Source organism: Vidua macroura, chromosome Z (assembly GCF_024509145.1).
Source record: "Vidua macroura isolate BioBank_ID:100142 chromosome Z, ASM2450914v1, whole genome shotgun sequence".
Classification (NCBI taxonomy): domain Eukaryota; kingdom Metazoa; phylum Chordata; class Aves; order Passeriformes; family Viduidae; genus Vidua; species Vidua macroura.
In genome coordinates, this window is record NC_071611.1 from 27969162 (window position 1) to 27994877 (window position 25716).

Here is a 25716-nt window from a genome sequence, read left to right on the forward strand (position 1 = left end):
ATACATACATATACAATAACCATTGTGACCATGCTTCCACCTTTTAGACTGATCAGAATACCACTGATTCATTTCTTTTTTCACTAGTCTGGTTCTGTATCACTTAGTCTCTAAAAGGTTATAACATAAAACAACACAGGTAATTTGACCATGTCTCTGAACACAACTCCAGAAAAAATGAGATAAAGTAGATTTCAAAACCTGGCTGGGAGACTACGAGCTGATGTTTTCGTATGGCTTTCCACCAGTACTGCCTGATTCAGGGTGTGTACAGGGCTGGTGCTTCATTATAACTGCATCTGCCTGTATAAACGCACACAATCACAAACAGTTCTCTGCCATGTGGGATTTTCTCAAGGGAGTTATTTTGGTGAGTCCCATCCTTTATCAGAGAAGTGTTCAACCATAAGCCCATATTCCCCAAAAAATTCTCTAGGGTAAAGGGAACACATTCAGAGCAGTTGGCTGCAAACTTCTCCTGTGCAAGCCCCCAAAACTGTACTGCCCAGCCCACCAGCCCTGGCTTTCCCAGGAGGGCTTGGGCACTGTGCAGTGCATATCAAACATACCCCTGTCAGTTTGTATCAAATTGACCCTTGTCAGTGCTGCCTCAGCCATCACAGGGATATAAGTGCTGACACAGACTGGGGTATAAACAGTGACAGCAGGGTTTCAGTTTGCAGTCAAATTACAACCCCAGGAGAGTAATCTGAAGAGAATGTGCCAAACACCCCTTCAAGGTTTCTATAAATTTCCAGAATTAGAACTATGAATCTGGACTCACCTGTTGCAAGTAAAACTGTCTGGCCATGTATCTGCATTTAGTTTATTGCATAAAATTAGAGCAGGTAAAATTGAACAAAACCATTTTCCAAGGCTTTCTGTCCATTTGATCTTTACTTTTTTACTTACACAATAAAGTTTATTCTGCTTGGTGCATGGGCTTGGTTATTACTTTAGTTTGACAATACCTGTCTACCTAAAATAGGCTAAGAACAAGTCTATTTAATAATGCATGTTTTTCTAAAGAAAGTGTATTTTGCATTTGTTGTGCTTTGTTAAGATTATGCATAATTAACCACTTCAATGACTGAAATAAATGAAGGGGAGAAATATAAAATTCAGATGCCTTGAAAAAAAAACTTCCATTTTCTTGAGTTTGCTTCTGTCCCATAGTTAAAAGTGTTTTGGTTTTTTTTTCATATAATGAACCCAGCAAATACAGGCTAACTAGGTGGTATCTATCTTCCCTCTCATGTGTTTTGGCTTGCCACAAGCAGCTGCTTTACATTACGTCTCTGGAGTCAGCTGCTGTAGCTAGCTTTAAGGTCTGTAACCTTTAAAGGCACTGCATTAGCAAGCCCAAACCCCTGTGTTCTTGAGAGTCTTGCTGAGAATTTCCACATCTTCACATTCTCATGGGTTAAGTGTAAACAGGCCATGAGCACTCTCACTGTGCTCCTGATTTGAAACTGTGCTATGGTGTAAATGTTCAAAATCAGGGAGACAGCTTCTCCTTGTATGCTGTCCTCAAGTTCCCAAGAAATATTCAAATAAACATATGTCACCTGGTCTTCGCTTCTGGGCTTTGGAAAACTATGCTATATCACAAAGGATTTACATGGACAGATATGTGTTTTCTTCCAATTAGGTTACTTTCTGCAATGGATACCACTCTCTCTTTAGAGAAGGTGCCCAGTGCTTTTTCACTGTTTGAGCACTATGCAGACAGCCCAGGACAAAGCAATCAACACTCCTTACAACACGTGACTGGTAAGAGACTCCAGATATTGTCTTCAGGAAACTAAAACAGAATCTATATGAGAAGTGTAGATTTGCAAACCATGTAATTAGCAATCAGAGTTGAATGTAAAATGACGTTTAATTGTGCACAAGTGTTTGGCTTATAGTAGGTACAGTAAGATAAGCAAGAGGGAGAAGTGCTAAATTGGGGGATTCTTGCATCATTTTAGAAATCTGTTCCTCAGACAAGCTGAAGGTCTTGATCTGTAAATCTCCCAGGGCTAAAGAAGTTACCTTTCCTTGCATGCAGAGACAGAAGAAGCAATCAAAGGATCTCCTGAGCTCTCTTCTCTGAGGGTGGCAGTCCCAGAATGCTTGGTGTGGGAATTGAGAGCAGAGGGCTGGTTGATGGCTGAGGTCCCTGGACTTGTCACAAGTGAATGGAGGCACCTGAAACTCACAGGAGATGTGCACGGGAAAGTGGTTAACTATAGCTAGAAACAGCCTCTGCCTGGGAGGGTAGTAGTAAAAATTGCACATGAGAAAGGGGTTTACTTATCTCTGTCTGATATTTCATGTCCTTTAAAAAGCCTGACTGGGTTTTCTGCTCTGCCTGTATATATAGATGTATTATCTAGATCTGGACAGCTGTCAATGAAGATCTTGTCAGAGCCATTTTGTGGATTCATTTTCTTCATAATGGGACCCCACCCTAGGGTTTCTTTTTCAAGAGAACAGCGGTTTAGGGATCTCACATCTCACTGTCATGCTTTGTGCCCTCCCATTCATTGTCACATGCACTACTGCCAACACAGTCACTCCCTGGGTTTTGAAGGGAAGCCCCTTTCTCATGTGTTCGGTCCCTAAGCACTGAAACTAGAACATTAGATTCCCTAAGTTGCTTTGTTCACTGGCTGGATTTTCAAGACTAATGGGACATTGGAGAAGTGCCCACCTTGTGCTGAGTCTCTGGTGCCTAATAAGGGCTGAGTGCACTTCTTAGCAGTGTCAGTATGGGGAGGTTGTCTCTCTCCTCCACACCACTGCTTTTATTAGACTTGGAGGAACTCAAATATTTCTGAGATGTTCTTGTCAGATGTGTATGAATTTGCCTGTGGCATTTGAAGCTTCTCCAGTGAAGCTGGACAGGCATTTATGTATGCAGCATTATCGCAGTGTCATTTTTTTAGGAAGTCAGATAAAAAGAATAATTTTGTAACTCACTCTGCCAGTTAACTTGCTGGTGTAATTGTAAATGGTGTAAACTTGCTGTGTTTCTTGGCTTAGTTCCTAAACCTCCTCTTGCCGTCCCATGAGTGCAGTCATTCTTTCCTCCTAGGCTGCTGCCTACTGGCAAGGTCATACAGGAGAACAGAGCCATGTACTTCTTTTTTCCCACAAGCCATTCCAATATTTATTTCCCTAAACTGCTGAAGTCTGCTTTTCTTTAGTTTGCATTAGCTACTGTGTTTGCCGGCTCCAGACCAGATTACTTTGACAAACTGCAAATGAATAATTGTCCACTAGTAAGAGATCTTCAAAGCTCCTTATCCTTTATGCCTACTTAATAACTAACATATACCTAAATTTCTGTCTTCATTTTTACTGCAACATATTTCAACTGCTATCATGATTTTTACTTTGGCAAGCAGTAGACAACAAATTTGGTGTGGTTTTTCTCATTTGTTTGATAGTTTGTTTTTTCAAGGTTACAACCTTCCTGAAGGAAAATCATGTATACATGTAACTTGATTTGGAATTGAATTAAATGGCTATGAATTTATCACATACTGGGACTATTTTCAGACACTTGGAATTTTATTTGACTGAAGCCATATGATGAAATGCATATGAATGTGCCAGGTTTCTTCAATCCATGTGTTTTCCTTCAGAAAGAATCATGTTTTATTGAAAAATTTCATAGAACATTATTTTCACCACTTCAGAAACATCTTCCTTCAAAATGCCCCCCATTTCCAAATTTTCCGTATCCATTAATAAAAAGCCCTTTTCCCTCAAATTCTTCCTCCTTTCATGTAATCAATTTCCATTCATAAATGTATTAGCATAAAAAACCCTTGCAGCATGCTGTTGAGTGTAACTGAAGCCAGGTTCTGCCTGGGAATAGAAGAGTGGGAATAATTAAAAAAATTAAAAATTATTATTTCCAAAACCCACTGCAAGTCCTGGCCTTTTATACTGGAAGGTGAGGACTTTTGCTGATTGTAAAAAAGTTTCCAATAGAGTCACAGAGGAATGTATCTGCTCTCCTTCTTCAAATACACAATGCCAAGGAAGTATTGTTTCTCATTACATGGGAAAACAGGTGGATTACTGTGGAGATTACACAGCATGACAGAAAACTTACACCACAGGACTTCAATGAAAACTGAACTGATGAGAACATATGTCACTTTTCTGTTGAAAAATATAATTTAGTCAAACTCATATTGCAAATACCTAATTTTTTAATTAAAATTCACTTTAAAAGGGGCCACTTAAAAGAGGATAATGCATAAATGTTCTGTTTCTGGAGAGAATAGTTCAGCTTCTTGTTTTGAAATTGCTTCCTTTCAAATTGTTTCATATTATGCAAAAGGAAATTAGAAATCAAATGTTTCTCAATTCTCAACTGAATTTCGATCTATGATTTTTTTTTATTCAGAAGTTTCATTCAGTAAACTAGCTTCTGTTCAGATTTGGCATAATAATAGATCTTGCAACTGTGGGGTTTCTGTGATCAAAAATAGTGGTTTCTAGGCAACTTCATGGAAAAAAAAATGGTTTCCCCACCATGTCCACTGAAAGGAAGTATTTTCCTAAAGATAATAAATTTCTTAATTGCCAACTCTAGATGCAGTCAAAAAACAAAATGAGGATTGTTTTTAGCAATAAGAAGGATAATTTTTTTTCAATGGGAAGCAGATGTAATGCTACTGTACTCGTAGCTCTCTGTATAAATCATAAGGAAACAGCCAGCATCTGCATTTGCCTTGTTCATGCCACAGGGCATTATCATCATTACTGTGGAGATAACTGAAAAGAAAGCTAAAGCTTTCTGCTGAGATTCTAAGAGAATTCATGAAATATGGAAATTTACTGGATGAAGAAATAGAACCATGTATTTTCGTTCCCTGCAATCATTTTAACAATTATCATCTTTTGGGGCTTTTTGCTTCTTTCTTTGCCCTCCCTCTCTTCTATGACATAATCACAGAGGCGAACAATATCTCATCTATGCTGGATCTGTGTCAATCAGGAGACATAAGTTTGTGTAAAAGATGGGGAGACTTGGAAATCTTTGAAGCACTTGTGAGGAATTATCCTGGTAGCCCCATGAAGTTCAGGTTCACCTGCAAACCAAGAATTCTCAGTCCCCTGGGTCTGTGGGGAAATGACCATGGTAGGAAGGAGAGCCAAGCTCTGTGTGTGCAGTAGGAGTCCACCCTAGAGCAGGGGTGGACCCGAGAGTGCAGGGAGCCTCCTGCTCCCCAGTGCAGTTAGAGCCTTCTCTGCCTGAAGCGCATCCCTGCTGCTGTCAGCAGCACTGACACACTGCATGAATCCCCTCCTGGTGTGGCAGGTCCTTTCCGCTGCCCATGTTTCTGGGATCAGTGCACACATATCTCTCTGGAGGAAGGTATAGGCAAATGCTTTGTGCTGGGTTTGGGTGGTCCCAGTACTAGGACAGCATCTTATTTTGTCCAGACTTGTGAGGGAAATGGGAGGCTTCCAATGCTGAGCAGATACTTTTTTCTGTTCCTAGTTTATGAGGATCTGTTGCTCTAAGACTGCACCAGTATTCTGTATTTTCTGCTGTACTTGCTCTCTGGAAATATGCAACCTGAGTGAAAATAAGCAATTGGGTTGACTCATGAATTTGTAGGTAATTTGGCTGAAAACACAGAAGCATGTATAACAATGGGAGACTTTCCTCTCAGTCCCACAGACACCGACTGTCATACCTCAGGAGCCAAACTCAGCCACCAGCACCTCCATTGCTGTCTACTGGGCTGTGAATGATGGGGATACCATCGACTGCTTCCAGGTCTACTGTACGGAGGAGCTGCAAGCCAGCAAAGATGCAGGGGGTGCGTAAGATCTTGCCCTTTCTGCCCTGGTCTGGGGTAAGTAGATGGGAGGATGAGCTGCAGGAGAGTGCCCAGGACATGGGAAGAAGAATGGCTGTGAAGACATCATGTATAGAACTAAATATAGGCAGTGGTGGGGGAGGTTGTGAGGAAGATGCTGTTTCTTCTCCTCCGCTTTGTCCCCACAACTGGAAGGAAATATCATGCTCTGTAAAGTCAAGGGCAATTGTTTTCAACGGTTGAAGTGCCTTTTCATGACCAGGCCTGACCATCAGAAAGGATGTGTCCACGCTGCCCCATTGGTTACTCATGAGGACTGCAGACAGAGCTCCCAAGGGGAGAGGTTTCATTATGTATTTAGGACCCTGCATGTGCTTCAGAAATACGTCCTCATTGAAAAAGCATTAGGAGGTATTTCCATATGTAGACAAAGATTTTTTTCAAAATATTTCAAATATTAAAAATTGAAATTTAATAAAGGGGATTGAAATGCTCATTTGTTAAAAAGCTCAAAGCAAACCAGGCTCTGCACAAATCCATGTATGCATATATGTACAGGCTAAAGGATGTTAAGGGCTTTTTGTAATAGGTAATTTACACCTAAGTGATATATAGTTCATTATGAAGAATTGTTGCTATAGAGTTGGTAACTGGTAACACCAGGGCTGGTAACTGCTGGTTGCATGTCCCAAACTTGCAGTCCAGTAGGACTGAGGACAATAATCTCCACTTGCCATGAACGGCATTTGTGTATGCTCAACTCAAGGGCATGTCAAAAGCTTTCTGTCAGAGTGAAATATGGAGATCTTAGATAGTAATAACTTCTGGATCTTTTTCAATTGACTGTTTTTAATATATTATTTGAGAGGCTCAGTTGTAAGCCCTACCAGTGCAACTAGTGTGAGGTCCTGTGTATGTGTGTGTTCTCCTAGCCTTAATGGAAGAGTACAGAGTGACAGTGAAAGAGAGCCACTGCATTCTGGAGGACCTGGAGCCAGATCGCTGCTACAGTGTGTGGGTCATGGCTGTGAATGGCACAGGCTGCAGTTTACCCAGTGAAAAAGCAATTTTTAAAACAGGTATGTACATTTTTTGTGATTTGATTATTACAAGTTTGAGGTCCTTAGACTAATTTAGTCCACCGTGTTACTGATACAGAAGAAACTGCTTCATTTAGCCCATCTGGCAGATAGTAGGCAGTTCATGGTCATTCCCCTGTTCGCTAAGAGATAGTGGCATGATTGCTCCTGAGAGGAAACTTGAAGGCATTCAAATTTGAAGACATTTCCAGTGTTGGGCCACATGGCTGCAGCATCAGGGCAGCACATTACGTATTTATCTTCTGAGTATGTTGCACTGCTCCATGGAAGTTTTGGGAAAGCCATCTGGCTGCTCTCTGCTGCTGCTCCCTCTCCTGCCCACAGTGGAGGAGACTGGCTGCATGTTTTGCCTCTCTCCCATTCACCTGAATATATCTATGTTGCAATGATTTAAGGTATTAATTTTTCAAGGGAAGGACCGCTTTACTGAGGTTACATGCTGTGTCTTTCTCAGTGGGACACAAATCTCAGGTGTGCCTGAGAGGCTCTGCTGTTGTATAAGAAGTATAAATTGAGACGAGTAACTAGATGAGTATTGCTTATGAGCTTCATTTGACTGATTTTCTGAGCATTAATTTCTTTAATAATTTGTATTGACAAAACTATTGCTTCTTGAATTACAAGCAAGGAGAAGCATCCTTGTGTTTGAGGCCCTCCTGTCAGGCAATTTTTTCAGTGCTGCAGGAAAAAAACCAATTATTCCACTCCTGAAGTCACAAATACATACAAGGATATCTAACAATTCATAGCAAAAAATTCTGTTCCACACTGAGTTTCTTGTTGAAATTACTTGGCAGAAGCCACAGCTTTAAGCATTTTGCTTAATCTACTAGACTTCACATCTGTTGATAAGTCTCCCCGATACTTAATTTCTGATTTATATTTTAACAAATGTTATTTTCAAGAGAACTCAGAGGGTAATGCAACTCATCAATGCAACTGTGAACATAGTACAGACTTTCTGCCAAATGCACAAATAATTATGAGTTATTGCTAGCTAATAAATCATAATTTTAAAAGGGGGTTTCACCTTTCTGAAACCATTATTTTTAAGAAATCTCATTGCCTTTTGGTGTCAGGCTCACCATTCCTAAAAATTGAATCCTTCTAAGAAAAGTTTATGAGTCTTTAATGGCTTCCTTCAGCCTTTTTCTTTAAGAAAACAAATAAACTGGGCAAAATGTGGGCTTATTAAACACCTTCCCTCAAAGCTCATTTGAGATCCTTCTGGAGTGCATGAGCCCCAGACGGACTTCTGGGTACACTGCTGAGGACTGGCTGATGCAAAATTGCTTCATCTTTCAACACCAAAGGCAGAAAGATGAGCACCAGTAATGGAAGCCAGTTCTTAGTGGGAGATTAATCTTCATGATTAATTAAGATTAGAAGTTCCCACATACAAGAAAATTATTTGCTGGTATATGCAGTTATAGGAATATACACCTTAATAGCTGAACAAAGCTGAGACTCTTCCAGTTGTTGGGAATGATCACAAAATTTCTCTGTTGGCACTGCACCCGTGGAGGTGTCAGTGTAGCCTGGAGAGTTGTGGGGAATGCAGGTAGACGCTGCTGTAGCATCCCCCCAGAAGCCTCTGACTCTTGCCCCTTCACCTCCCAGACTCACAGCTTGTCCTTCTCTCCGCTGAGGAACGTTCTGTCTCCAAACAGTATTTTCTGTGAGGGGATGATGGTCAAGGCAAGAAGTATTCCTCTATCCCCGTGACCCCTCCCGCACAACTGATCTCTTGGTAATTTCTCCTTGCAGTCCTAAAGACACACAAGTGGACACACCTCTGCTGTTGCTCAAAACCTGTGTAATTTTCACCATTGGCTCTTTGCCTTTTACACAATCACTTACATGTGTTCCAGAATATTACAATAAAATTAGATTATGTATTCTAGCTGCACTTAATTTGTTAAAAAATGTCAGAAGCACACTAACAGTATTTTCTAGTATGCTCACTTCAGCTACTCTTTAGACAGATATTTTCAAATTACAGTAAAATTACAGTGGACAGTAAAAAAAGCTTAATGTCTTGTAACATACTGTTTACACATACCTACATGTAAGTATGTGTGTAAGCTGCTGAATACACGTATTAGGGGATTCAGCTATTAATTTTTCATTCTTTAGCAAGGATGCATTTAGAAACAGACAATAATCAAATTTACCAGAAGAGAATTAAGGAACTATTGCTAAGGAAGCTACCAGATGATGGTCTATCCCACAAATGCATTGCTCTGCTAAATACATACATTAGCTCTTCCTGCAGTAAAACATAAAGTAAATCTTAACTAAACTGCTAACCTCCTGATTTCCACTAAACCAGGAATTTGTTAAATATTTGTGGGTGATTTCCTTTCCTTTTCTAGTAAAAATAAATATTTTTTCTTAAAAAAGAGAATGCAGGAATGTTTACTATAGTTCTATTAGATTATCTTGTCTTAAAATCATCTAATCCCTACTTTTGTGTTAGGCTTCCTATTTGGAACCTTGAAAGAAAAATTAATTTTTATGACTTTTTTTTTTTTTTTTATTAGTACCCTTTCTTTTAGAATTTGCATTAGGACTGTTTATGTGGGTTTCACAACACGTTGTAAGGTGTTTTCTGTTGCTATTTTCCAGAATGGGAAAAAAACAAGAGAATACAACTGAGCCATTTTCAACCTACAGTGTTGAATGTGCAGTTTCACACAATAGCTTTTGATTACTTGCAGCTAGTGCATTATTTTATATTCAGTTTTCTGTATTGCAGTTGGGCCTTCAACTCTTAAACAGAATCTCTAAAAAGAATTTCGAAATTACAGGACCGAATTGTAGCATTGCAAAAATAACGAGGACATAATTAAACAGAAAGTCAGCATCTCCCTGTCATTTTTGCAGCAGCACATTTGTTCCTGATGCAGTTCATGCAGGGACTGCTGAGGACAGGATAGAGGTGATGCAGAGAGCTGTAGGCAGTACTGCTTCGGTGCTCTGCTCCTTGCAGACTGGCAGAAATGAGGAAACATTGCTTCAAGGAAGGCATAAAAATTTACCATTCTAAGGATGTGACAAATGCACAAAATGTGACAAATTACTTTCCCAGCATGTTTTTATTGTTTTCCCTGCAATGTTTGTTTTCCTCTGCCATTCCAATACACACAAGCAAAAGATCACTGCTAGATGGGCAAAAATCTATTGCGTGGGTTTTCACGGCCGTGACTGTTCCTTCCCCTCCAAAGATGCCCCTCTGGCATCCTCCTCGCAGTACAGCTAACGTGTCCTTGTGTCCCCAGCACCCGCTGTGCCCACCATCAAGGCCGAGGACTGCACCGTGTGTTGGGACACAGCCACTGTCCGCTGGCACGCCCCATCCGTGTCCGCCGATTCCTTCATCGTGGAGTACTGCCGGCAGCACTCGCCGGAAGGAGAAGGTCTCAGGTCAGTGCCGCCCCACGAAAGCCCCTCGGTCAGATTTAGGCAGCCGCTAATGAGCATCCTGCAGACCGCGGCTCCTTACGCAAGAGATTATTCTGCCTGCAGCCACGCAAGGAAGAAATCTGCTTCTGTTTGCTGAGGAATTTAAGGGGCAGGCACTAATCTGCGAGATTAGGCTGAGACATAAAAATACTGCCTTTTTATTCTGTTTAACCGGGCAGTCGCTTTCGTTTGGGGCCAAAACCGTGGAGGTGTGTTGTCTGCAATCAACCAGAAGTGTCGGGGCTGTGTTGGGGGGGAAGTAATGGCGGCCCCGCAGCTGCCGTAGCCCCGGGCCAAGACAGAGCAGGGCAGCTCCACGGGAAGGTGAATGATGGAGGAGCATGGCCCAGTTTGCTTTTTGCTTTGTGGAGAACAAGACAGAAGTAATCTCTGGGCATAGCAAGGGTGATATGGGTGTCTCAGTAATATTGGTGGCGCATCTCTGCTGTCTGGACGTGCGTGCAGAGGCCTCTCAATGCACAGCTGAGCTCGGTGCTGCCTGGCTGTTGCAGGCATGCCACAGGGCTTCAAGAGTAGCTTTGAAATTCAGGGTAGTGGCTATTTATGCCAGACCCTCTCTGGTTTCCCCAATGCTAAGCCTGTGCTGCATAGAGGAGATGACGAGGAGGGAAGTTGGCACCCCTGAGCCAGGTAGCTGTGCACTGTTCTGAAACACAGAGAAAATTATTGCAGAATCATAGAATCTTACAATAGGCTTGGTTGGAAGAGACCTTAAAGATCATCTAGTTCCAACCCCTCAGCTGTAGGCAGGGAGTTACCTGGTGGTCTGCGTGTCCTTAGGGCTTGGGGGTCTTTGCCTTATAAAAACAGTGACAGTATTCTAGCAAAATACAGCTGCACATGTCTGAGAAGTTTTATGAAGTTGAGAGGGGTGGCTTGCCATACAGAACCCTATGGAAGAGCCTCAGCCCAGCTGAGGTTGTCTTTTTCACTTCCTGAGAAGCCTGATGAGGGTCTTCACCTATGGGCTAGTTCATGTCGACTTTATGAGGATGGGCTAGAGAGGGGAGAGTTCCTTGAAGAGGAGGGAAGGGATTCATGCCCTGCAGTCAAAATTAGTTAAGTGGACTGAAGTGTTCTTAGCTTTGTAGGAGAGAAGTACAACTGTGAAATTGTGAATGCCTTGCTCCTTACAAAAGTAGGCTGAAAACTGAAATTAAAAATTTCTGTGTGGGTGAGAGACTTTTTATCATGCAGTACCAGTGTGCTGCATTACTGCAATCAAGGAGAGGTCTCGCCCAGTTCTCCTGCTTCTCAGAGGGGCTTGCTGTGTTTCGTACCTATTTCATGAGGCTGTCAGGTCCCTGTCAGCCTGCCAAAGTTGCTTTTGGTCAAAGATAAAGGAGCTGCTGCTGAAACATATGCTGGTTATTTGCCCTCAAGTTTCTGTGCTGTTATCTGAAATTGACTTTTTTTCTCAAAACTAAAGCAGAAACTGTGCTGATTTCTGTAATCCATGAGCAAGGTGTTGGTAACACCAAGTGTTTGCTTGTATGGTGATAAATGTGGCAAAAAAGCTTCCAGAACAGACCCCTTTGCTTTCTCAAGTGACCTTGTGTAAAATCTAACGTGTTTATAATTATACTGAGTCACATTTGACTTCTTGGCCTCTCTGTCAGCAGAGGCTGGCCTTTAACTGACAAGTATGAAAACTTTCCACATGACAAAACAATTAATTTTCTCAGAATTGCTATAGCTTAAAATTCTCTTTAAGAGAATTCTCTGGGCTTTGACCTCTTTTTGTGTGTCAATGTTTTACCACTTAATTTCCCTGAAAACAATTTCCCTCTTTTTTTTATATAAATCAACCCCCTGAGAATAACCTGGGAATCTTCTGTAGTGTCACAAGTTGTTATAGTGATGGAGAAAATTTTTATAAAGATTTCTTTTTAAGATTTTAGATGAAGTTGAGGGAGGGAAAAGCCTACTGGTAGATGGAGAACTGCCTGTATCACTCGTATACAAGGCCCCCAAAGGTGGAATTTAGAATTAGAAATCAACTTGAATAGAAGTCCATCAAGTTGACTAGAAGCCAGGTACCTATATAAGGTAGAATAAAACTCTGACTCTGTGCACACCCAGAATTTTGGTCTCAAATCTTGTAGATTCTTCTGTTTGTTTTATTTTTCCTTGAAAGCTTGGAGTTTATCCTTTCAGGTTTCCTGAGCAACATGCATCTTGGGGATCAGCCAAATGTGGAGCCCTCTCATAGACAGCCTATGCCTTTTGTGCGTGCAGCAGCCCTGAAGCTAAGCAATTTCCCAGTCCCTGGGAGTTCAGACACATTTCTCAGCAACTCTAGAAGGCTCATTCAGTTGCTGATGCAAGCACAGTGTGAAAGTAGAGGTCAGGGAAGAACACTCAAGAAAAGTTCAGGAGAAGGCAGCATGGTCCCATCCCCATAAAGCTGCTTTCACAGATGTCATTCTGGAAGCTCACTCAAAGTAAAGGACACTGCCAAGGGAGCAAACAGGGAGAAAGGCCTTCATTGAACAGCTAGAGACATGTGGTCTAAGTCAGTGGCGTGTAAACTTCAGCATGCCACAGAATCACAGTGTGGTTGAGGCTGGAAGGGACCTTTGGAGATCACCTGGAGTAACAGCCCTGATCAAGCAGGGCCCCCTAGAACCAGTTGCCCAGGATGCTTTTGAATAACTCCCAAGAACATCCTTGAAGCAATCCCACCTGTCCAGGGAGAGAATGTGAAGCATATCTGGAAATGAAACCTCACTAAAGGTTCCTTTCAAATACTGTCAAAAAACAAAACAAACCAAACAAACAAAAAAAACACAAAACCCCAGTTGTTGGAAATGGGTTTGTAGAAGGCTCACACGGTATGCATCCATATGCAGACTTTGAAATAAGAAATGCTGACTTAGAAATGCCATGGAATAGGACAGATATTGTTGAGAGAGAAATGGAGCTAGGAAAAGGTTTCAAAAGATGGCCTTGTAAATAAGACTAGATACTTTGGAGAAATAGAACTATGGAAGATGCATTGCAGTGGGACCCATGAGGGGTAGTTTTAGATTATTTGCTTTAAGGCATCTACAGCATGGTGTGGGAAAAAGCTGATAGGCCAATAAATGCTTATAGAGTATTGCAATGAGGAAATAGTTGGCTTCTGATTGTGATGGTGTGAATTATAACGTCTGTATTGTCTCACCCTTCTCATGAGACTGAAAATGGAATAAAAATTTTTAAAATGCCTCGGTTGCCCCATCTCTAAGTCAAGAAAAAGGTATTATCCAACACCCAACCGACCAAAACATACAAAAAACCAACCAACCAAAAAAGTCCACCCAAATCTATATTTTCCCTTCTCTTTCTCTCTTCTGACCAGCTTGCCACCTGAGGGATATAATTTCATATAAAATCACCTTAAATCTGCAGCAAAAATGAGTCCCTGGCCTGCTGCAGTGGTTTTAAAGCTCTTTCCCAGGTTGAATCTTTTTCCAGAATCTTTATGAGTGACACTTTGAAATGTTTCTTTCAGTTTCAAGAGCTCTGCTATTTTCTCACTGTTCAGCCTCTTTGTGTTGAGAAGTCAATGGAGTTGTGGGTGGAAGATGGAAAGCTGTGAGAAATGTAGTCCAGGGATTAGGTATGTAGGCTGTTCAGATGGAAAGCCTGTGTCACATCATGAGAAATCCATAAGAGTCGGGGAGGCAGAAATAAGTGCAGTATGTGGTGAAAGTGGAAGTTACTGAATGTCATCCTCTCTGACAGTGCAAGACCTGCACTTCTAGGGAATGAATTTTTATGAAGCAAGTCTAATGCTGGAACAAAAGGAGCAAGTCCCCCTCCTCTATCATTGCCCACATGGTAGTTGTGGTAGCTGGGAAACAGGGTGTTGGAAACTGTGCCAATTGCAGCTAACAGCAAGTAGGGGGTGTTTTGGTGACCTAATCCCAAAACAGCCGGAGAGGAGAGGAGAGGAGAGGAGAGGAGAGGAGAGGAGAGGAGAGGAGAGGAGAGGAGAGGAGAGGAGAGGAGAGGAGAGGAGAGGAGAGGAGAGGAGAGGAGAGGAGAGGAGAGGAGAGGAGAGGAGAGGAGAGGAGAGGAGAGGAGAGGAGAGGAGAGGAGAGGAGAGGAGAGGAGAGGAGAGGAGAGGAGAGGAGAGGAGAGGAGAGGAGAGGAGAGGAGAGGAGAGGAGAGGAGGCATGTGGCACAGCTGGGAGCAAACTCAGAGCTATTTGCTCTTTATTTTTAGCTTCATGAGCTTTTTTTCCACTCATGGTGCACCCTTTCTGTGTGCTTCCACATGTATTGTGAGAAGCTTGCATACTTTCACCCTATCAGTGATAGCAGCACAGCTCTGGAGGTACTGTTTCAGTGGGATCTTGGGGGTGGAAATGACAATTATAGCACAGAGGGTGTTGTGAATCACTGCAAGGCATATTGTTTGCTGGGTTCAGGCGACATTAAAAAATATCCCCTAGATGTTGTTTCCTTTAAATAAATGAGGATGCTGATGAAGGAAATGAGCATGAAAACACAGCATCAGATTTCCCTAAAACCAGAGAAATCACAGATTTAGCATAAAACTGCTACTATAATATTCCTTGGCAAGTTAAAAGTGAAGGAACGTGCAAGTCCTTTTTGTTCCTGATATTTGAAGAGTGGATTTTCAGTCTTACAGATTCATCTTACAATGAGAAGGATTGAGAGGAGATACTTAAAATATTAAACTTCGAATGCTTCTTGGCTTTCTATGCACTAATTTTTGTATCAACATTACCAAGAAATTGAGAGGTCAGTGCAAGTAAGATAACATTTAATCTAAAGACCAGGATGCCTCACACTTTGATAACAACATTATTATATCTCAAATCATCTCTAAAGTGGGCAGCTGTATATAAAGTAGAAATTATCTGACATTAGAAATGTTGTAGGTGGATTTCTTTTTCTTTCATAATTACAGTTCACTACTTAAGGTGAGCTTGAGGAAGATCTATCTGCAATGCTTGTTACAAGAAATCAGAAATGAAACAGCCTTCCACCAACACAGTCAGGATGCATTTTTCCTTGCCTTCTCCTACACATAACCTGTATGCTGTAAGCTAAGCACTAATCATACCGTCTCCTCATCCTTGCTTTTGTGGAGTCAATCTAAAGCATGATAAACTACTGTGATTGCTGGGGAGCCCTCAGTATTCACTCTCCCCCTTCACTCTACCCTCTAGACAGGAGAGGCAACAGATAGCAAAACCTTTTTCTTCTTTGCATGCAGCTTATTTTGCTCTTGGATCTGGCTCAGAATGTAGCAAATGAAATTCGATCTTGTCAGCATATTCTGTTTCATTACTTGGCAGCATCAGGACTGTTTTTAAGCTTTAATCATAGCTAAAATTGATGGACTCTTATTCTTAGGCAGCTTAAAGCTGGCTGAAATAGATTACCAAGTGGATAATGCTTTCAAAAATCTGATCACTGTTTTACAGCCCAGATCTGCTTGAAGTCAAGATTTTTCTGTCTCACTATTATGACTGAAAAGCAGTATACTATTGCCCTCTGATTTAAACATGCATCCAAATTCTGATTTGGAGAATTTCGTATTTGTAAGAGACCGAAGTCTGAACTTCAATCATTGACCCTATTCCGCAAATTACTGGACCCAACATGTTTTCTGAATACCTATGAGACATCTCTGGGATCTACACTCCAGATTATGAATACCCCATGTCTACTCATTATACCACAATGTAACTATCTAATTGAATTTGGAAGTGATTTTGTGTTTTATTATTTAATAATTTGATAAATAGTACATAGTGAAAAAGAAGATCTCCTAATTTCTTTGGAAGGATGCTGACTTACATGACATTTTCCAGAACACAGAAAAAGGAGCCATGTACAGGGCATCACTTGCTTAAGGCATCTACATAGTGCCACAGCTTTCAAGGAATAGCTTAGCATATCCTCTTTTCATGTCACATGTAACTCTTTGCTCAAAACTCTTCACTGGTGGTCTGTGCTTCAGATTCACATCAAAGATGTCAGTGTGTTGGTTTTAAGGAACAGATTGGGTAAGTCTTGCCTAGGAAGCATGGGCAAATTTCTTCAAAGTTTAAGTGCCTACTTCTTTTCCCCTGCCTCTGCTTCTGTCCTGTTTTTCCTTTCTCTCCGTTCATATTTGCCTCCTTTCTCAGTTCCCATCTTGTAATTTTCTTCATCATTTTTTTTCTCTTGTCCCCTGTACTCAGGTCTAAAGAGTTTGTGTTCTCATCAGTCAGTTCATCAGGTTACACCTCTTCCCTAAACCTTTCAGCCTGCTGTGCCTTGCTGAAGTGGTCTTGTGGTCAGGGCCTTGGTGAGTCATGAGGGTGAAGCAAGCCATGCCGTTTCTGCCATTTCTCTTTACTACATTGGTTCCAGCATTAATGTAACACATTCCCTGAAAGTAGCATAATTTTGTGCTGATCACACCAAAGCCCCAGACTCTCTGGAATTCTTTTAAATTGAAGGAATAGATGACAGATGCACCCAGTGCATTTTCTTGATGCTCTCAATCACCCTTAATGACAACTGTCAGTGCAAAATACCTGTCACAGACTAATAAGGATGACACACCAGTCTTTTCTGAAGATGCCATCCTCCTAGAAAGAGATCTGTGTGGTGTAAGCATGAATCTGGTGTATTAAGAGCTGTGAGATTTTACCTTGATGTGATAAATTCAGCAGAAACAGGCATTTGAAAAATCCCAATGGATGAGCACTGATTATTCGTCAGTTTGTACTGCTCTCTGGTGGGATATGTGCGTAAAAACAATCACCCCTAATGAATAGCAATGATCTGATCTGACTGCTGACTCACTCGCCTTACCTCTTCTGGGGTCACAGCAATTTGTGCTGGAAAAAGTAATTTATTTAGTCTAGCTTCTCACAGGGGCATTGCTTGCCATTGTGGAGGGAGACCATCCTAGGCTCCACTCTCAAACCTGAGGTGGAAGGGAAAGTGTCTTGCTCACTCTCCAAAGGTCTCCCATTCTGGAATTTAAATACTTGCCTTGTAGATTCCTAAAAGCATTTCTAGGAGGAAATTACCTACTTTATACAGAGAAACAATCTTTACCTGCAGACATACAATGCAGGTATATTGTCTGGCTTTACTCTTATCATAAGAGGCAAAAAATGAGGAAAATCAAGATCCAGTGCAAGAGAATTTGTTAAGCTAATCTTTCATATTGTTGTCAATGTTGAAAATAAAATGGCATTTTTCTATTCATCCAAAATGCTTTCACTGGTACTTAAAAGCACCTGTAAAGCAGATTGAGTGGGTGCTGACTCCTGCTTTCTAGCAGTGTGTGAAGATACCAGGGGTAGAGGATGTCAGGGCTGGAGTTTTTGAGGCAGTGCACTGGGGAGCATAGTCAAAGCAGGGAACTGTGTGAAGGCAGCTCCTCTGCTCTGCCTCCTGCAAAACTGCCCTATTAGAGAGCATGGTACACAACAGAGTCCAGGCTTAGCTGTTGAAGGATTTGTGAGTGAGGAGTTTCTAATAAGAAGTTAATCACAATTCTATGAAGATTTTATGGTGAAGAGCATGATTTCTGTGCTACCTCAGATAACGGTATCAATTCTTTTGGACTTGTAGCATGTGGCCAGATAGTAAAGCACTAGTGTATTCAATGTAATTTAATTAATTAATTAAAAGGTGGGTTTTTCTTTCAGAAACTTGCTCATTTTGCAAAGAAAAAGCAGACTTTTCACAGGAGGCAGATGAGGATTTGACTCCATGCTGCTTAAATTTTATGTGATTAATTATGCCACAAAACCAACATAAAGTGGTCATTACACCAAATGACTGCACTGGGTGAAAAGAAAGATAAAGTGAGAACAATCCCTCAAGTGACATGCTGAAGCTCTTACATAACTCAGCTGTTTGTGAAAACAGTGTTGCCTTTCTCCTTTGGAATTTCTGTATGGTGTTTGTTATTTCACTAGTAAACAAAACAGTTAGGGAACTTAACTGTTGGTATATAACAGTCTTCCCTAGTTTGGATACCTGCATACGTTTTAATGTATCTTCAACATTTGCAGATCTTTCGCTGGTATAAAGAAACCTGAATTGAAAGTATCCCTGGAGCCCAATGTGAACTATTTCTTCTACCTGAGGGCTGTCAACCCATTTGGGACAAGTGAACAAAGTGAAGCAGCTCTCATCTCAACTAAAGGTAGATGTCAAAACAATGGGGTGGAAGAGCAAAGTAGCCAAACATTTTTCTTTAGAAATTATACCTGAAGTTCCCAATATGATTGTGGCCAAGTTATTGAAGTTTTTTTATCTTGTTAACTCAAATTTGTATCCCTTTTTTTCTACTTAAAATCAGCATAATCAGGACTACACTTGAAGTTTGTATATTTATGTCTTGTGTAAAACTAGTGTGATTTCAGAAGCAAAAATGTTGAATTCTGTCAGAGCAATGAAGTGATTAAGTATTCTTCAGGGATCTCAGTTTGCTTGAATCTGACAGAGCACAATCAGATAAAAGTTGTTGTGACCCTAAAGAAAATCTCTCACAATTAAAACCTAATGGAATTTGAGTGATGAGGAAGCATGCAAAGCAGTTTTAAAACTCTAAGATTTCCAGATAAATAGTGTTTTGTATGGTTCTTCCAAATCAGCCTGAAAATTCAAATTCGCTATTTTGAAAAAAGCAATTGATTGAAAATTATTCAAACTTCTTACATACTATAAAAGACTTCTTTATCACCTATCTACATTTCTGAATATTAGACTGCTGTCTCAATTTGGAAGACTCCTTGCATTTGCATCCAATTTTCTGTCACTCCTACATGCCATCAGACACAACCCTGTCCAGCTAAGATGGCTACAATTGTTGCTTAACATTTTATGATTTATCTCATGTCAATGTAGCCAGCCTCTCAGATCTGGTGTTTCTTTGTCATGATTTGTACCAGGAACTCGATTTCACCTGCTGAGTGACACAGCGCATCCTGCACTGCAAATCTCTTCTAATGCAACAGTGATCCACCTTCCTGAAAAAATCAAACTCACTGGGTGAGTAGCAGTATGATGAGCAAAACCATCCTGTGGGGTTCAGGATGGATCTCTCACTTCAATTTTTTGCCAATAGGCATCTTTCATATGACGCTAGTTTTGTAGAAGAACTGAATCATTTTGGGTCATGCAGCCTCTGGACTTCATGCAATTGAACCCCCCCTTCAAACAGTGCAAAATCTCAGTAAAATCAGTGGTAGGATTGATGTACTAGGAAGAGTTCGGTGTCACACTAAGGAATGGCCAGGAAGTCAAAGGTAGTGGTACCTACTTGGACTGCTCGATTTGTTTCAGCCCCTAGTCACCGCTTAATCCATCAGAGTCTCAAAGCAATTTTTTGCAGCCCTGAGAAGGTCAGCTTTGTGGGCTTAGTTTTTAATACATTGTGGATGAAAGTAATCCATCTTCCATAGATTGCTTCACTCCTGAGGGAATTATTGGTAGTGTTTTCCAAAGTATTTGTGGCTTTGGAGAACTAGGAAATGCTCCTAGGTTAACATGATTGTACCAGGCTAGCTCTATCTATTGACAACATTGCAGGGGGATGGACATGTTGATATCAGTCCTAGGACACTCACAGGTCCACTTGTGTATAACTTGTGCCATACTGATATGGCTTCTTAAATTGTGATGAGGATTTACTGGTTTAAGCACTTTTTGTTGCTGTTACCACTGAATGCATGCAAGATGTTTGTGACTATGTCTGTATAAAACCACCAGACTTGCTAGTTTGAGCAAACCTTCTAAATTTGAGGTCTTTTAGATAAGTCCATCTCAGTGCAAAGATGAAAACACTCTCAGTTAAATCTTTCATAAAACCCTGCAGTTAGAACAACAGAGTGCAATTCATTAGTAATTTTACATGATGCTTCATGACTTGACTGACAGAAATATCACAATATGGTTTGTCTACCACCACACTTTCTTTACTGTATTGCCTCTTCCAGAAACAGGTTTCCTTCAGTCCTGGGTGAACTGCTACCTGCTCAAGGATGTCATTACTGGGAAATTGTTGTCTCTGCCTGCAGAAGCTACAGGATTGGGATTTGCTATGAGTCAATAACACAGAGCAGTGTCCTGGGGTTGAGTGATACCTCCTGGTGCATGAGGTGCTGTCCTACACAAACCAGGTAAAGAGGATTCAGTCTGGTGGTTTGGGAAGTTACTTCTCCTTCATGAAAATAAAGCTGGCCAGCCACAAGAATCATGAAAGCAGAAAGGATTCTTCTGCTTCCTTTATGTAAATTTGAATAATAAGAAAAGGCCATCTCCATAAGATCTTTAGACCTCCTCTTAGTCTAAAGAGTATAAAGCACCTTTAAAAAAAATTAAACTCAAAATAGATTATTTTAGCACCCTTCATCCAGACAATGGAGAAAACTTACAGAACTAGTTTGTTGCTTCTCGTATTCTGATTTGCTTCACTAAACCCCAGCAAGGGTATTTTTTTTCCATAAATGCAGCCTTTTTAGAACCTACTTCCATTTGTAGGAGATGTCAAGATTTGATAGGGAATGTTTTCTCCTGCCTTGTCCTTCATAGTGCTAGACACTCACCTGACACTGTGGCAGGACTGCAGGGTGCTGGGATAGTCTGTGGTAGCAGGCCAGTGCCAGGCTGCTTGGAGGTTTGTAAGGCACCAACCTGCTACTCTCTAAAGGTGTTCTTGATCTAAACAAGTGTGCTTTTTCCAGTGTGAAATCAAACAGATGTATGAGCATTACTAGCTAAATGAAACATCCAAGAGGCTTTTTTTTTTCTATGAGTCCAAAGATGCCAAGTGAAAAGGCTTGTCAAGATGCCAGGCAGGGCTTGAAGTGATGCCACATTTGTTTTGCCTATGTACTGAGCAAAATGCTGCAGCCATGTGATAGGCTGCTGTATGCAGCCACCTGTTAATAGATTGGAATTGAGCTGCAGGTTATTTCTGGTGAATTGCTATGGGGAGGCTCATTATAGTCTTGTTTCCATTTTCCCACAGCTTTCTTTACAGATTTCTTCACACTGGTGTGATGAGTGATGTCCATGTGACGGAGCACCTGGCCAGGATTGGCATCCTATTGGATTATAGTAGTGGAAGGCTATTGTTCTTCAATGCAGAGAGAGGACTGGTGCTGTTTGCCATCAGGCACAAATTCACTGATGCTGCTCACCCAGCCTTTGCCCTGGAGAAGGCAGGAATGCTTACCCTGTGCACAGGAATGGAGCTGCCGGAGTTTGTGAAGCAGAGCTAATTTCCTGCTTCAGTTTCCAGAAAACTGGCGAATACAGCATCAGGGGATAGAGAGAGGAAGAGATATGCCAGGAAGGGATAGGTAGTCTTCACTGATGAATGCTACATGCACAGCTCTCCTTCACATCATCAACAATTGTAGTTACTGCTCAGATAGATAATCACCCTGAGCCTGGAAGAAAATCAACTCCTTCACATGGAGCATGCACCTAGTAATACACAGAGCAGTACTTCTACGGGGATAAAGAAGTTTTGTTAGATATGATAGTGCTAGCTGTCTTTTTAAAGTGAATTATGAACCCATGTATGAAATAAATGCATTTCTCACTGCAATACATGAAAGTCATTTTTTCATCATTTGCCAGGACCACCAGAGCCTGACTCCAAGATGATGTGCTTGGAAAATGTATAAAAATTTCAACAACTGAAACATGCTGCAGATTGATATGTCCTGTGCCATTGTTTGCCAAATCTTTAATGCACAAATCAAGAAAAGTTGATCATGTAGAGATCCTCATGTTTGCAAAATGAGGGAGTCCCAAGCTAGTTCTTTGTATCAGCTATGTAGAGTCTGAGTATGCTACACCTACCTACCCTGTCTACAGCAGACTAAGAGCTACCTGACTGTGTCAGTAAATACTGTGCTTTTGAGTAGCTACTCATGAAACACGGGTGTAAGGAAACTTAATAGTAGTGGTAAAATTCTTCCCTTGTGTTTTTCATCCTCATTGTGTCAGGTCAGTGGTTTTGATAGTGAAAGGAAGATTGCTATGCAGAACCTTGTGGATTACCACTTTTCTGTCACTGCTTTTTACCTTTGCTCTTAGAAATTTGATGCTCCTAATTTCAGGTTTGTGTACATTTTCCTGTATCTGCCCTGCTCTTTACTGTTATCCACACTAGGACTAGCAACATGACAGTGAGGTGCAGTGTTTCAGGGCCACCAAAACAGGCAGGCTAAAACTGGTTTATGTCAGCACAGGAGTAGGATGCTGGTTTTTCTCCTTGGCTTTTTCAAACCATTTTCCAAGCACTTCACACATTGGTGCTATGGCTGTCTTCCTGCCTGTCTTGGGCTGAAGGCACAAATGCCAGTGGTGCTGAACTCCAGTGAGTGCTGGGGGAAATTAATCTTAAAGCAGGCAGGCAATCTTTTCACCCAGTGCCTGCTCTGGAGACTTCTACCTCAGGGGACTCTGTTGCCAGACTCATTTTTGAGCTCAGCTGAAGAGCAATACTCTCCAAAATAAGACAGGTTTCAGGAGTGTAATAGAGTTTGCAGCTGAAAAGAGGAGTTAAATTAATTACCATGAAGCTTCTGCTTTTTATGCTCAGAGAGGGTGCCTGCTGTTTGTTTATTTATGATTTAACACCACTAAGGCATGTGTTTTCTGCTCCAGCCTGCTGTATGTTTCTCATCCCAGGAGAGCCACAATCCAGACTATCATAGCAAGCTCAGGCAAGTCTGAGCTTGGTTAAGGCAACACAAAGAGGATCCAGTGACCACTCATTTTAAGCTGGAACTCTTTCTGGCATTTCAATAAAACGGTGCCAGTTCTGAGTCCCTGTCAGGGAGAGAAATAAAATAGTAGGATTGTGCCATGTTGGCTCAAGTGAGCGTTTTGTAGAGGTGTGGAGGATGGTGAGAAAAGGTCCAGGATTAATTGGGAAAGAAAAACAGGGAGGCTATTGGGGGTAGCATTACTCTGAAGGCTGAAGCAGAGGAGGCGACAGAAGGTAGGCTGGAAACTCACACAAAGCAGATGGTGATAAACTAAGACACAGGTCAGTAGTGTCAGCAGGGTGTGTTCTTCAGGCTCCTGCAACCAGTGACCTCACCAAAGGTTTGACTACCTCCAGATCTTAATGTGGTTCTTAGAAGTAAGCCTGAAATGTCCCACTACTGGGCTGATCTTACCTATGCCCTCCTCTCCATGATCACTGCCATTCCAAAAGTGGGATTGCTTCATGGACACCAATATGATATGTTGACAAGGGGAGAGACAGTGATAAAAGGGGAACGAATTATGGGAAATTATCTGGATTTTTTTTCAACAAAGACAAGAAGCAATTGCCTTGTCAAAGGCAACTATGTATTAGTAGTAATTAGTGATTTTAAAATGAGAAATGAAAGCTTTGTCTATTGCCAGACATTATCACTCAGGTACTATCACCTGAGTAGTAGTACCTGAGCTTCACAAAATGTTTTTATTGGAGGCACCTCATTCTTAGAAATATTTGGTTAATTTCAAAAAATGGCCTGTGTTCTTGATGAATTTTATATAAGGTCCACCTTTTATATTGAGCAGTGTCCAAAAAATGTATTTACTGTTTATGTGAAAGCTGGGTAAGTTATTTTAAAAAGAAAGTGTCACTCAAAGAGCTTAAACAGTACTAATTTGAATGTCTAAATCTGGTCTGTTTTAAGCTATGCCAGATGAAGAAGTCCTGTTCAGAAAAATGGAACAAAGTGAGCACTAAACAGGAAACTATATACAAGTTAAGATTCAGTATAAAGAAAACACTCATTTTAGTGAAGAAAGCAGACCCTGAAAGCCACAGCTAAACTGCTAGGGCTTACAGTATAGGCTGCAAACTGTGCTGCCCTTGGAAAGCTTAGAGATCCATCTGCTGTGATATTTTACTTGCCTTATGGACATTAAATTCAGAAACTTACTTTGCAAAAGGTGACTGTCCTTAAACACTTCAATGTGCAGTGCAGTGAGACTTTGACATTTGTTGCTCTCTTTTTCCTGACCTTTGTAACTTGTACACTAGAAGAAAAAGGCAGAAAACTCGCAGTCACTATATTTTTGTTGTGCTTGATGATTTTAGCATTAGAAATACCTCAAACCCAGCAAATAATGTCACTTCACTTTGCTGATAATCACTAAGACTTCATGAAAATATTGACAGGGTTGTGTCATGTCTGTACACAGTCTAGTCATCATTCCATGCTTAGAACAATGCTTTAAGAGTTACACAAACATCCTTAAAAGAGTTCACCAGTAATTTGGGGTTTATTTTCATTCTGAAGTACAAAAGCTGATGCCTAACAATGTAAGCATTGTTAATAAATAATTGGACTGATCTGAAACACATTTCATTAAAAGGAACAATTTCTTCTCACTTCAGCAGATTTTAGATTAGGCTTGTAAATGCCTGTGCACTGAGATGAGAATATAGGCTTGACTGTAAAGACAGAGTCATTTATTTCTACTGTCAAAATAGGGCTGAACAAAATATTGCTAGTATCAGTGATATTGATCCACAAACCTCGCTTAGGTCAGTCTGCCCCAGAGAGAATTTCATGCTTCCATGCGAGGTCGGGCAGATGTTGGCAATGCACCTGCAAACTGCAGCATGTGCGCTGTTTCTGCACTTGCAGAACACCTCTGCTCTTGAACTAGCTGTTCTTTCAGTATGATTGGTACTGAAAATGGTCAAGTAATGCCTTGTTTAACAAACAGGTGCATTAACCCCCTCCAGAACACTATTGTTGAAAACTGTTTGCATATTGTCACTAAATCTGTTGTATGACAAATACTCAATGAGTTGTTGCTAAATCCACAGTCCTGTGATATTGCCTGTGATACACATGTGACATATTATTTCTATTAGCATTGCAGGGTTTTTAATGGGTATGTAAAGAGGGATTTAAGAGTAATGTGAAATTAGGATCTTTCAAACCGTTCTCACTTCATACTGACAAGTAGGACCTGTAGCATGTTGAAGTTTTAGTTTGTTTTGAAAAATCACATTCTGTGGTGTAATCACATTACACCACATTACAATAGTTGCATTACTATTATTTTGCTGATGGATTTACTAGCTATAGAGAATCCCAATATGCTCAGACAGCCAAGGAAGAAAGAGAGCAACTCTTCCACTTCCAACCTTGTGCTGTGGAAGAGATACTGAGCTAGTAAAGTATCTACATTTTTCATGGCAAGTTTGTCCAGTCTTATGGCACAATGAAAACCAGTATTTGCTGACCAGAGATTACTCTGCAGGACAGTTCCTGCAGGACACAGTTTGG

The 25716-nt window shown here is 41.0% G+C and overlaps 1 protein-coding gene across 1 annotated transcript in view; it reads left to right on the forward strand.

Annotated features, from left to right (window-relative positions):
• Nucleotides 1–21989, forward strand: part of CMYA5 (cardiomyopathy associated 5) — a 45977-nt gene extending 23988 nt beyond the window's left edge. Inside the window, exons 6-13 of the mRNA XM_054003375.1 lie at nt 1652–1773; nt 5685–5834; nt 6767–6913; nt 10216–10360; nt 18463–18596; nt 19345–19444; nt 20398–20574; nt 21426–21989. Of these exons, the coding sequence (XP_053859350.1) occupies nt 1652–1773; nt 5685–5834; nt 6767–6913; nt 10216–10360; nt 18463–18596; nt 19345–19444; nt 20398–20574; nt 21426–21678 (1228 nt within the window). The 3' untranslated portion in view covers nt 21679–21989. The remainder of the gene's footprint in view (nt 1–1651; nt 1774–5684; nt 5835–6766; nt 6914–10215; nt 10361–18462; nt 18597–19344; nt 19445–20397; nt 20575–21425) is intronic.
• Nucleotides 21990–25716: the final 3727 nt, after the last annotated feature.